Consider the following 12,244-nt stretch of genomic DNA (forward strand, 5'->3'; position numbering starts at 1 on the left):
ATTAATTAAAAAGAGCATGAGCCCATGGAAAACCTCACCATCTGCTGCCGTTTCATTGCTGCAGACAGATTGTGTTTTCAGTTTTTAACCAGGGGAACTGGGTTTTTCAGAGCAAACGGGTGCAGGACGCATTGAGGTGGATGGTAAACAGATACAACTGCTCTATTTGTGTATTAATACACTGATATATGCAGAGGAAGAGAAAAGAGCAGTTTTAAACAGAGGTAATATTTGCAAAGGTGATGTGCAGCTTCTTCCTGAGGACAGCTATGCAATTTTATAGTTTAGAATTAGTCTTTAGAGACTCCATAGTTGTTAAACAGTAGATTTACAGTCGCTAATATTAAAATGACTTCTTTCTTCTGATTTGATAAAGGTTCTAGTTCATTATGACAAACAAAACTTTCCAATAATCGATTTTCTCCTGAGGGACAGTTTCATTCATGCAGCGTCCTACATTGTAATAGCAGCACTTCGTACAGTATTAAAAAAATAAATAAAAAGAGTTTCCCTGAGAATAAATTGTCTACAGCTGTAAGTTTTCACCTGTCTTGTGAGTTAGAGTGAATATACTGCAGTAAGGTGTGTTTATATCCGTTAATGCTTCACTCTATCAGTTCAAAAATGATGAAACACTCCTAAAAGAAATTGAATATAGTACTTCTGACCTGCGGTCAAAGCCTGGAGTCTGTGACATGAATTTGATCGGGCTAGTAGGCAGGAAAGATTATCCGAGCAGATGTCGTTTCCTCTCTATTGGAACAGTAGGGCCAATAATAAACACACGCACACGCAGACACACAGAGCGCACACTAATCTGAGACAGGCTAGTAGCCCCTGCATCCCTTTCTCTCTCCTCTCTTTTCTCTCAGGCTGCCAGTCGCTGCTCCGGTCCCACCAATGTCAAGTTTTTTTTCCAAATTGTATTTTGCACATTTCTGATTTGATCGTTTCATATGAATCCACTGGAGACACGGTCCTCTGAGTGAGTTGCGGGGATTTGCTTCAGCCTACAGATGGACACACAACGGGCGAAGAACAGACTGTGTGGGAAATGGCATGTAGTGTATCGTTTTGCGTTGTTCACTTGTTTCTTGGATGCAGTGTGGGGACAGATACGCTACTCCATCCCAGAGGAACTGGAGCACGGAGCTTTTGTTGGCAACATTGCAGAGGACCTTGGACTGGATTTGGACAAGCTCTCTGCGCGCAGATTCCGGATAGTCTCCGGTGCCAAGAAGCAGTATGTGGAGGTAAATTTGGAAAATGGAGTTTTATTTGTCAATGAAAGAATTGATCGTGAAGAACTATGCGAGCAGAGTTTATCCTGTTCTTTTCACCTGCAAGTAGTCATAGAAAATCCCCTGGAGCTGTACAGGGTGGAGATGGAAATTCTAGACGTGAATGATAACTCTCCTAGTTTCCCGTGGAGCGAGTTTAACCTGGACATATCGGAGTCCGCTGCGCCAGGATCCCGTTTCCCACTTGAGAGCGCACAGGACTTGGATGTTGGCTCCAACTCTCTCCGCACCTATTTGCTGAGCGTAAATGAGCATTTCTTCTTGGACATACAGACGCGCAGTGATGGCAGCAAATTTGCAGAACTAGTCCTGCAAAACCCGCTGGACAGAGAGCAGCAGAGCGCGCATCAGATGGTGCTGACGGCAGTGGATGGGGGCTCACCGGAGAGATCAGGCACTGCGCAAATTGATATCACCGTTTTGGATGCAAACGATAACGCGCCTGTGTTTGATCAGTCGTTTTATAGAGTGAGGCTGGCTGAAAACGCACCCAAAGGCACCGTGGTCATAAAACTCAACGCGTCCGACTTAGATGAGGGTCCCAATGCTGATATCACCTACTCATTTAGCGGCCACGCTCCCATCAAAGTGCGCCAGCTTTTCAGCGTGGACCCGCACACAGGAGAAATCAAAGTCAAAGGAGTGATAGATTACGAAAAAGCCAGGATGCATGAAATTTATGTCCAAGCTAAAGATAAAGGCCCCTCTGCTGTGGCAGTGCACTGCAAAGTGTTAGTGAACGTTTTGGATAAAAATGACAACCTTCCAGAGGTGATCTTGACATCAGTGTCCACTCCTGTGCAGGAGGACGCGCCCCCGGGGACGGTGATTGCAGTGATCAGTGTGATGGACAAAGACTCAGGTGAAAACGGGAACGTGGACTGTGAGATTCCCCACCAGGTCCCATTCCAGCTTCATTCCTCCTTTAAGAATTATTACACATTAGTAACTTGTGATTTTCTGGACAGAGAGGCAGTTGCAGAGTACAACATCACCCTGACTGCAAGAGATATGGGTTCTCCACCTTTATTCACCAGGAAAACTATCTTAGTCCAAGTGTCTGATGTGAATGACAACGCGCCTCACTTCAAACAGCCCTCATATACTGTGTATCTAACCGAGAATAACGCACCGGGAGCATCCATCTGCTCAGTGACTGCAGTGGATCCAGATTCTGGCCAGAACGCATACCTGTCCTACTCTATCCTAGAAGGGGACATACAGGGAATGCCCGTCTCTACATATGTGTCCATAAACTCCGACAGTGGAAACATTTACGCACTACGATCCTTCGACCACGAGCAACTTAAAAACTTTCAAGTCACAGTTCAAGCTCAAGACGCGGGGTTTCCGCCTCTGAACAGCAACGTTTCAGTGAATATCTTCATTCTGGACCAGAATGACAACGCACCTGTCATTGTGTCACCTGCCACGCAAAACGGCACAACGCCCAGCGAGGTAGTGCCCAGATCAGTGGACGCCGGTTACCTTGTGACTAAAATCAACGCTGTGGACGCGGACGCAGGTCAAAACTCGCGTCTTTTCTATCAAATGCTGCAAGCAACTGACCCGAGCTTGTTCAGCATCGCTCTGTACACGGGCGAAATCAGGACGATCCGTCAGTTAGTGGAAAAGGAGCCCACGAGGCACAGACTGGTCATTCTGGTGAAGGACAATGGTCAGCCGCCGCTCTCGGCCACAGTTTCCATCATTCTGTCAGTGGTTGACAGCCTGCCAGATTCGCAGCCCGATTTGGGTGACCTGTCACGAAGCCCACATCACAGCTCCAACTTCGCCCTGTACTTAATCGTGTCTCTGGGCGCAATCTCATTCACATTTCTGGTGGCTATTATCGTCCTCGTCGCAGTGAGGAGACTGAAGGGCAGACCGTCCAATAAAGAGTCCAGCTTCCCCTCCATCACTCGTTGCTGCTGCTGCTGCTCTCGCTCAGACCTGTCCACCACGACGGAGGTGTTCAAGAAGTCCAACTTAAACGTCCGGATGTCCGGTGGCGCGTCCGGCTGCGCGGAGCCAAACGGCAACGGCGCGATGCCTCAAGTCTACTGCTACAAAATGTGCCTGACGCCGGAGTCATCCAAAAGCGACTTCATGTTCCTGAAGCCGTGCAGTCCGGTTATGTCAGTCCAACAGAATAACACCAAGAGCACAGATTACCTGACTTCTGGCTGGAGCGCACTGGACCGTAATGAGCTGTCCAGCACTAGAGCAGCGACCCCGAACGAGGTAATACACTGAAAAGCTGCGAATCAACATAAAAGAAGGATTATTTCTCTTATCAAACACTTTAAGAATTGCAACTACTCATCCAAACTCTATATCCACTCAGTCATATCTCTCACTTGTCCTGCTGCCTCACATCCATTATGGATGACACAGAGGTTTAACACAGGGACAAGCGCTACGATGCGTTTTGCACACTAGGGGACGCTACACGATCCAGCATAGTCTTTATTAATTGATGTTGGAAAACTGTTTTGCATGCGAACTGTGAAATCAAAACTGTCAGACGAATGTCTAATATATGATATTATAAATGCACAAAAGAAAATACACAGTTTTGCACTTACTGAGTTTTATGTGGGTAATCAAATGGATAATTCAGCCTCAAACAACCCACATGTTTTACCAACATACCCTGCAGACTGAAAGGTGTTGTGAGGATAAAAGATTACACAGACTTCAAGCTATTGCTTGATATTAAGGACACAGCTGCTGCATTTGTGCTCTAGTAAACAGCATCAGTGTTTCCATAACATTTCACTTTAGCCACATAAGCAGGTTAGATATCACAAATGTAGCACATTTTAAGAGATGTATATTCTCAGTTACTGCATATAATGTTGAATTTGTGTGTCCATTTTTTCATCAGTTATTAAAAAATACATAGGAACAGGAAATCCACATTATTTTTTGCCTGTAAAAAGTAACAGACTTTCTCAAGTTTCCAGCTTATTCACTAAACAGGCTTTTTGTGGTTTGCGCTCTATTGAATTTCTCCAATGCTGGCAGTCAACTAGACATAAATACAGTGCAACTGTTCTCCATGAGGTGGTCACTGATTTACAAAGTTTCTTTATGTTTCAATTGTGCAGCTCAAGTATTCAAACAAGGACTGGACGTGGACCAAAAACCAGCGTAACTCGGCGTACAAGAGGTGAAAGCACAGTTGAATCAGTTTCCCACATGCTGACACACGTGCTGCACAAACACGTAAATTCATACCTGTTTGCTATTTTTAAAAAAATCTTTACAGGTACAGTTCAGCAAATATGGAGGGCACACTTTCACGACAACAGAAATATGATACTGATGGGTTTTCCTGCTCCGTGGCACCACAATACTGGACCTGGGGGAACCATATGAATGGTAGGTGGCAGCCGTCTAATTTTGGCATATTATTGTTGACTTAAAAGAGGGTGGTGGGGTAATGAGGTGGGTGGGGGAGTTCTCTCTCTCTGTGCCTGAGGATTTAGTCTGACATGTAAAACGGCACACCAAAAAGCAGATAATACCAGATCCCCCAAAAAACTGGGGGGTATTTTAATACATCAACATGGGGATTATTTGAGTCGCTGCAAGAAGTGATATTTTTGCGAAAGAGCTGCAAATAAGAGGATGCCTTTTAAAAGCACCTTATTCAGATCAAGTGTACTGTATTTAAATGTGGGGATAATCTCCAGATACAATTTATGTGCATTTTTATAGACTGCAAGATGTCTCTTCAAGAAGGAGCAGCTCCAAACTACTCATGGACTCCAAAGTACACCCAGCCTCAATCCGAACCACCAGACTACCAGCACAATGTGTACATTCCCGGCACCACGTCTGGCTACAGCACTCTGAAGCTGGCACCAAACCGAGGAGAGCTGGACGTGTACAACACCTTCTCTACCTTCGGGAAGAAGAAGAGATTCATCTCCAACTATGAACAATCTTTTGATAAAGATGACGGTATCATAAGCAATTCTATCTTTAAATAGTACCAACTCCTCTTTAGATTCTGCTACAAATCAGTTCTGTAGGGATACGACAAATGTTTAACTCAAAGGTTGTGTATGTTCTGGTACCTTTTCTGTAGATCCACCTTTTACGTCTCATAGGCACAGCTGAGTGCACTGCTGTGTGCCAAAGCTGTGAACCAATATACTCAGCTAGCAATAAAGTTTGCACTTCACACTAGAGGTTTCTATCAATAGCTGACAAAATGTTTTTATGAAAAGTAAAACCATAGATGTTAAACTCAGTATCAAATCATTTGTGTGTGCGCTGTTATTCACAAGTAGATCTTGTCTGGAAAATCAAGCTGTGTACAGTTTTCCTATCAGTTTGACTCCAATCATGCCTAAGTGTGTTTTTCTTCTTTTATTTTTTGGTCATTTTTAAAAAGTCTGCAATCAGGCATAATGCACAAGCAATGCAAAATGGTATATAAAGGAATAGAAAAATAGTGCAGATTCAAGGAAATGCACCCAAACTAAAAATATCTACATATATGGCAAGTGTAATAAAGCAACCTCTACATCTTGCTTCACTGAGAGATTGTGTTACAGCATCCCAGCTATGATGTGACCTCTTGTGCAGCCAACCATCATGCTGACACATCACAATGAAATGTTGATGACATTTTCAAGGGCAGTAACACAGGTGAATCGATGTAAGTCCCGTAAAGTCACTGCAAATGTCATGCACCTCTTGGAGAATAATGACAGAGAATAAAGACAAGTATTTTACTCACTGGTTATATGTATTTCAGATTTGTTTTTATCATTAGGTGGGGTTTGTATATTGACAGATGATTACATAGTTATGCTTAGTAGAAATGATCTCTCACCATGTACAGTATATATTAAAAACAATAAATTTGCTCTCAACCAGTTGTTTCTATATTTTTTTTTTCATTTTCTGATAGAACAGCTACACTTTAATTTCTGAGGAGAATATACAAATTTATATATTGATTTAACCTTTATTTAAACAGGAAGTCCATTAAGATGAAAATCTCTTTGGAAGGAGAGCATTATTGTAAAGTCTTAACCCACTGACACAGGATACCAGTAAAGCACTTTAAAAAAAAACTTAAAAACTGGATAAGATACACAAAATAAAATCTAATTGCATTCATCAGCTTTAAGCAAACACATCAATATACTGGAACAGGAAAGCAGAAAAAGGCAACTGACTCTAGTTTGTTTTTTTTTTTTTTTTATAAATAGATTTTCCTCCATTTAAAGCTGACAGCAGTAGCAGAGTCAGATCACTTTTATAGAGGTGGCCAAGCTGAGATCACGTTGTTGTGGCATAATGTCTGGTTATTTTTCTTTCACTTTTATAATTTGCTGATGCAGGTAAGGCTGCGATGTAGAAGTACATGAAAGCTCATAGTGTAAGTATCTTTTTTTCCACTGTAATTTTTAATTGACTAAATATCTAGAATGGTTGTTTTGGTAATGTTTTTTGTGTGTGTGTTTTTTTTTTTTTTTGTGTTTGACGAAGCTCATAGGATACGTACCATTTAAATTACATAAGTATATAAGACAAGTGTGTCAACAGTGTCCTTGTTTTGCTCAGGATCTAACTGAGACATCATACTTTGTCCATCCAGCCTTTAGTTTTGTATTTTTCTTCTTTTGACTTGGTCAATATTACATTGTTCAGCAGTTTGTACCACTTCCATAGTCGTTAAGAGTCTGTGTAAGAGCTTCAAATCAATCAACAGCAAAATTTAAATCGCCATAACTAATGAAAACATTAGATTCTTAACTTGTGCATAAAAAACAGAAGCAGTTTTATACTATCTATAGACTTTTTAACAGTAATCAGAGATAACCTTCTCTCGTACAGAAGTACATGGTTGTATATGGTTAAATGAAGGTGGTTGCCCTGTTAAAATGCATCTATATGGGAACAACAAGAAAAACACTGGTTACTGGATGTAACTCCAGTTCATTGAGCACATGCAACGGCCCTCTAATAGGCTTCACTATTGTGTATGTAGTGTAGCCAGAAGGGTTGCCAGACTTTAGTCTGTGGCAGCTGTGACCACCTCAGGCCAACCCTTGGCTCTGCCCCTGGCTGACAGTGAGGACTGTCATTATTAATAATTAATGTCATCCCACATACAGTTACAAGTGAGCTGTGCACAGATTTATAAGATCCAAGCAGACATCATGGTATTAAGGCAGGAGCCCAATTTCCTAACTGGCTGTCAGAAAACAAGGAGTAAAAATCAAATGGTCTCCTCACAAATTCAGTCAATCTCTGCCCAGATTCTGACATTGAGACTGGGCTGCAGAGGAGTCTGACGTAAGGCTGGAGCGCAGTCATGGGCACGTGTGCATATGAGGGTGGTGAGGGAAGAAAATGCTGTTGTGAATGGTTCTTAACCTTTCTCTTGACATTCTGGTCAGTAACTCCTAGGTTTTAAATTACTGCTGTGGAGATTATCCTCAAGATCCATCGCCTCTAACTGAGCTTTTGCAAACCAGTGGGTTAATCTTGGGTTTGTACCTGACTGCCTCAGTGAACTGCCTCATGTTCAAGACGCTGAGTGTAAAGGGCCAGTTTCAGATGAATTTTAAAGGTCCCTTATGGTGACAATCCATTGTTAGAGTGTTTTGTGGTTATAAAATTGTAACATTTAAGCCGTTTGGATATAAATATGTTTACATCTGCCATCCCTAAGGAACTCCCACAGTAGCCTCCAAACTGTAAAAGCCAACCAGAGTTCAACCCAGGTGCTACCTCACATCTAAATAACCAATAGTCATCCAGTTCACAGATAGTATCTTCTTCCAGAAAGTGGCGGGAATAGCAGCTGCTCACTGGTTTTCAGGGCAAAAAAGCCCATTTAGATCAGCCCTAAAACTAGCGGTTATACAATTATAATGAAAATGAACCAACTTTGAGCTGACAAACTGAAAGATGCACTCTGGAGACTTGTGAGACTTTGATCAATTTGATGAAAAGGAGTACAATACAGGACCTTTAAATTAACAGACCATCAAGTCAGATAGATATAAACAACCAAAACAAATATTTTACCCTCTAATTTGGATACAACCAGGAAATTAAAAACATAAACCCACAACTACAGGCCAACAACTGCAACAATTACAGATATTCAAGCTAAGATTTATCTTTGACTGTATCACAAGCAGTGGCATAAACAGCCGGTCTTAGCAGTCATTATATGTCCACTGTGCTATAAGCAGGGACCTAGCATATGTGCAGCTTCTGTGCCATATAAATCTAGTCAGGAAGTCAGAACCTAATCTGCGTTTCTTTATTTCCCTTCATCTCCCTTGACAATCCATAGCTTCCACAACTTTCAGAGACTGAAATAGTCTCCCTTTAATCCCACTAGAGGGCGCCTAATGACTGGTGACTAACCAGCTCTAAGCTTGCATGAAATCAGTATTCTCCTCTTTCTTCACTTATAGTCCATGTATAGGTTTGAAAAACAAATGTTTTTATGTTGTTTGTGTTCATTTGAAATAATTTGAGTACATTTAAACAAGTTTGTTAAAATATTCAGAAAATGCCACATACATATATACAGTACCAGTAGAAAGTTTGGACACACCTACTCATCCATCCATCCATTATCTATGCACCGCTCAACCCTCATTAGGGTCGCGGGGGGGCTGAAGTCTATCCCGGCTGACACAGGGCGAAGGCAAAGGACACCCTGTACAGGTCACCAGTATCACAGGGATACATATAGAGATCCTTGAATTTTACTCGGGATTAATAAAGTAGCTTCATCCTGGTGATTTCCATCATGTTCTAGAGCATATTAACACAATACAAACCGAGAACAGCTGATGGAGTAGTTCTGTAGAAGGTTTCTAGTCAATTATAACTTATGGCTAAAACCAAAGAGCTCAGAGAGCTGCTATTAGGGTCCATCACTGAGAGTTTTGCATTGTGGTTGCTCACAGGATGAAGAAAGGCTATAAAGTCATATCCATGTGTTTAAGTGCCGGTAGTCACAGTGCAAAACATCATCAAAAAGTAAATGGAGTCCCACACTGTAAAGATCTCAAAGGGTGCGGTACAAAACCAAAAGTGACCCCTGCAGTGGAAAGAATGGTAGTATGAGAGACCAAGAAAAAGCCAAGGCTCACTTTAAGGACATCCTGATGAGTCTCAACCATTCTGGCATCAACACCTTAACACAGACACAAAACTAAAACTGTACCAGGCTGGACCAACCAAGGAGGACTTCACCTCTCCAAGACAGACCCACAGAAGCCAACAGCCTTTGCAAAAGGTGAACTGGACAAAAAATTAAGCTTTTGATCATCAATTGTGTTGAAAAGAAAAGCATCTAATCCTAAGATCATCCCCAGAGTGAAACATGCCGGTGGAATTGTAATATTTTGGAGTTTTTCAGTTAATGGAACAGGCAACCTTGTCAAAGTAAGTGGGATTGAAAGAAAAGAGGACTTTATTCAGATTCAAAAGGAAAAAAAACAAGGCAGTCTGCAGGAAAAAAGTTGTCCTGAGGAAGCACTGCAGCTTCCAACAAGACAATAATTTGAAAAAAAAGGTAAACAGAAAAAATATGAACATGTTAGAGCTGCGCAGCCAGAGTTCAGACCTGAATCCCATCAAGAATCTGTGCAAGAACTGAACACCAGAGTGAAGACACAGAAACCTTCAACTTCAAAGAGCTGGACATCATCACAAAGAGGAGAAGAACAGAATCCCAGGGAAGACTAGCAGAAAAACTGTAAAGAACAGTTTGATTGGTGTGAGAAAGGTTGTGAATATTTTTGTTTGTTTGTTAGCAACTATGTAAAAAAACAAAAAGTCATTGCAAAGTATTATTAACATTTTTTGGACAATGTCTTCTCTCATTGTAACTTATTTGTGTCAAGCCAGCCAGAAGAATCTTACTAGTCAGACAAAAATTCATTATGAATTTGAAAATTCTGTATAACTTAATGTGTGGCGAGTACAGTAAATGCATGACCAAAAAAAACAAAACAAAAAGACATCAAGTAATAGCTACTGTCATGTTTCAGGTTTACAAAGTGTCCTAAATTGTTGTGTCTCTCCTTAAATAACTTAGATTGAGCCATTATATATAAGATAATTCATTCACTTTGAGAGTGTGATATCTGGTTAACTTACTTAATCATGGCATACAACATGCAGGGTCCCATTTTTTGTTTTTAAAAAAACAACTTTGAAAGTTTGGGGAAAAAGACATGCACCGAGGAGTTGGAAGTGGTAGTGCGATAATGGTTTCCATATAGCTTCAACTTTTTACAGGTTGTGCTTAAAGGCTCTTCAAGTCAAAATATTAATTTTATCGATAAAAAAATAAATCCTTCAACCTATTCTTGAACTTAAAAGCAGGCTGGTCTGAATACATATTTTTTCTTTTATCAGTAATTATAGCAGCGTATTTATCCACCGTTAAAAGGATACAATTAAAAGTACTTCTTGGCTTTAAGTAAATTTGCCCTCCTGGAGTGATTTCAAGTGTTGGAGTTTTGTTCAGTCGAGAGTCTAGTCATTCAGTCATGGAAGGACAGGTGAAAAGCTACTTTAAGTGTTAAGTCAAATCATTTCTTTCTTGAAGTGTTCATCTTGTCACTGAAAAACTAAATTCTACTGAGGTCTGAGATTGAATTATCAAAGGGCAACATTTCCCTGCTTTAAAACAGAAATAAAGTGCAGCAAACCACAGACACTTCAGATTCTGATAAGGTGGAAGTTAAAAGTCATTTGTGGTTTACAGAAAATCAAAGAAGTATCTGAAACCCTTGGTGGAGTAATGAATAAATCACGATTACACTGTGTATATTTATCATATTTGTACTCAAATGGATGTATTTGGTGCAACTGTATTTACAGTGTGATCCAATCAATTGAATATCCTCTTATTTTCCAATTTCTCTTGCTTTCCTCTGTCTTTTCTGTTCCTTTTTTCTCTTTTGTCCCTCTTGTATACGTATTCAGTAATTTGTCTATTAAAGACAAAAAGAGATGTCAAACAAGTCCTTGCTTACAAATTAAAGGGATTGTCTCAGTTTAAGCTGACTGTTGATCTCTTCTTTTACTTGTATAATAACAACTTCGACCAATCAGTTTAAAAGTGATGGCAGTTTTAAGACAGGCTACCATTAGTTCATATGTGGCTGTATGTAGGTATAAGTTTCATGCTGCTGCTGCTTTTTCCATCCAGCAGAACGGGCTAGCACTAATTCACCATTATTGCAATTACAATGATGCCTTATTAAAAAAAAAAAAAAAAAAAAAAAAAGGTCAGGGCAGCAGTGGAGACAGATTTTACACAATTCAGTATTAACTATGATTTAACTTGACTTTCCCTCGAGATTCTTAAATTTCACTCAGAATTAATAAAGTATCTATCTATGTATGTATGTATGTATCTATCTATCTATCTATTTTTCTATTTATCTATCCGACATGCTTTCAAGTCAACAGTTTTGCAATAGGAAGAAGCAGTTATGCCTCTCTACAGGTCCTGCCACACATTCTGTATGTATTTACTTTTGAATACAGACATAGCACAGCACAATTTTTTAAAGAAACCTTTCAAATGCACTGAATATAATAGGGTCTGTGTATTTTGCATGTATTCTGAGCTGAAATCCAGAGATTCCTGTAATTCTTTGCATAGACACTGGATGGCGCAAAAGGAGAGGAAAGATTGAGGAGCATCTTAACATTGTCACCCATCCTATCAGAACACAACCCCTTTAGTTACTTACTTAGAAAGCAGACAATAAAATTTAGCAGTAAGCAAAACAGAATGACACAGAATATATGCCGCATAGACAGGATGGTTCAGCATTTTCAAAACTTATCACCATTGTTGTGTATCAGTGGCAGAGTCTGGGTGCCTGAGGGCCAGCAAGAAATGATATATATATATATATATATAT

At 40.4% G+C, this 12,244-nt stretch overlaps 1 protein-coding gene across 1 annotated transcript; it reads left to right on the forward strand.

Annotated features, from left to right (window-relative positions):
* The first annotated feature begins 764 nt into the window (after positions 1–764).
* LOC111571976 (protocadherin-10-like) lies at positions 765–6,196 on the forward strand. The gene is made up of 4 exons (XM_023275427.3): positions 765–3,545; positions 4,415–4,476; positions 4,576–4,688; positions 5,028–6,196. The coding sequence occupies exons 1-4, from the start codon at positions 1,017–1,019 to the stop codon at positions 5,300–5,302; spliced, it is 2,979 nt and encodes a 992-aa protein (XP_023131195.1). The 5' UTR covers positions 765–1,016; the 3' UTR covers positions 5,303–6,196.
* Positions 6,197–12,244: the final 6,048 nt, after the last annotated feature.

The sequence above is a fragment of the Amphiprion ocellaris genome, chromosome 14 (genome assembly GCF_022539595.1).
Source record: "Amphiprion ocellaris isolate individual 3 ecotype Okinawa chromosome 14, ASM2253959v1, whole genome shotgun sequence".
NCBI classification, from domain to species: domain Eukaryota; kingdom Metazoa; phylum Chordata; class Actinopteri; family Pomacentridae; genus Amphiprion; species Amphiprion ocellaris.

Excerpts from the sequence above, each read along its gene's own strand:
- LOC111571976 (XM_023275427.3), top strand. The coding sequence starts at position 1,017 with ATGGACACACAACGGGCGAAGAACAGACTGTGTGGGAAATGGCATGTA. Across the intron at positions 4,477-4,575 it reads CGTAACTCGGCGTACAAGAG|GTACAGTTCAGCAAATATGG; the intron begins GTGAAAGCACAG and ends AAATCTTTACAG. Across the intron at positions 4,689-5,027 it reads CTGGGGGAACCATATGAATG|ACTGCAAGATGTCTCTTCAA; the intron begins GTAGGTGGCAGC and ends GCATTTTTATAG.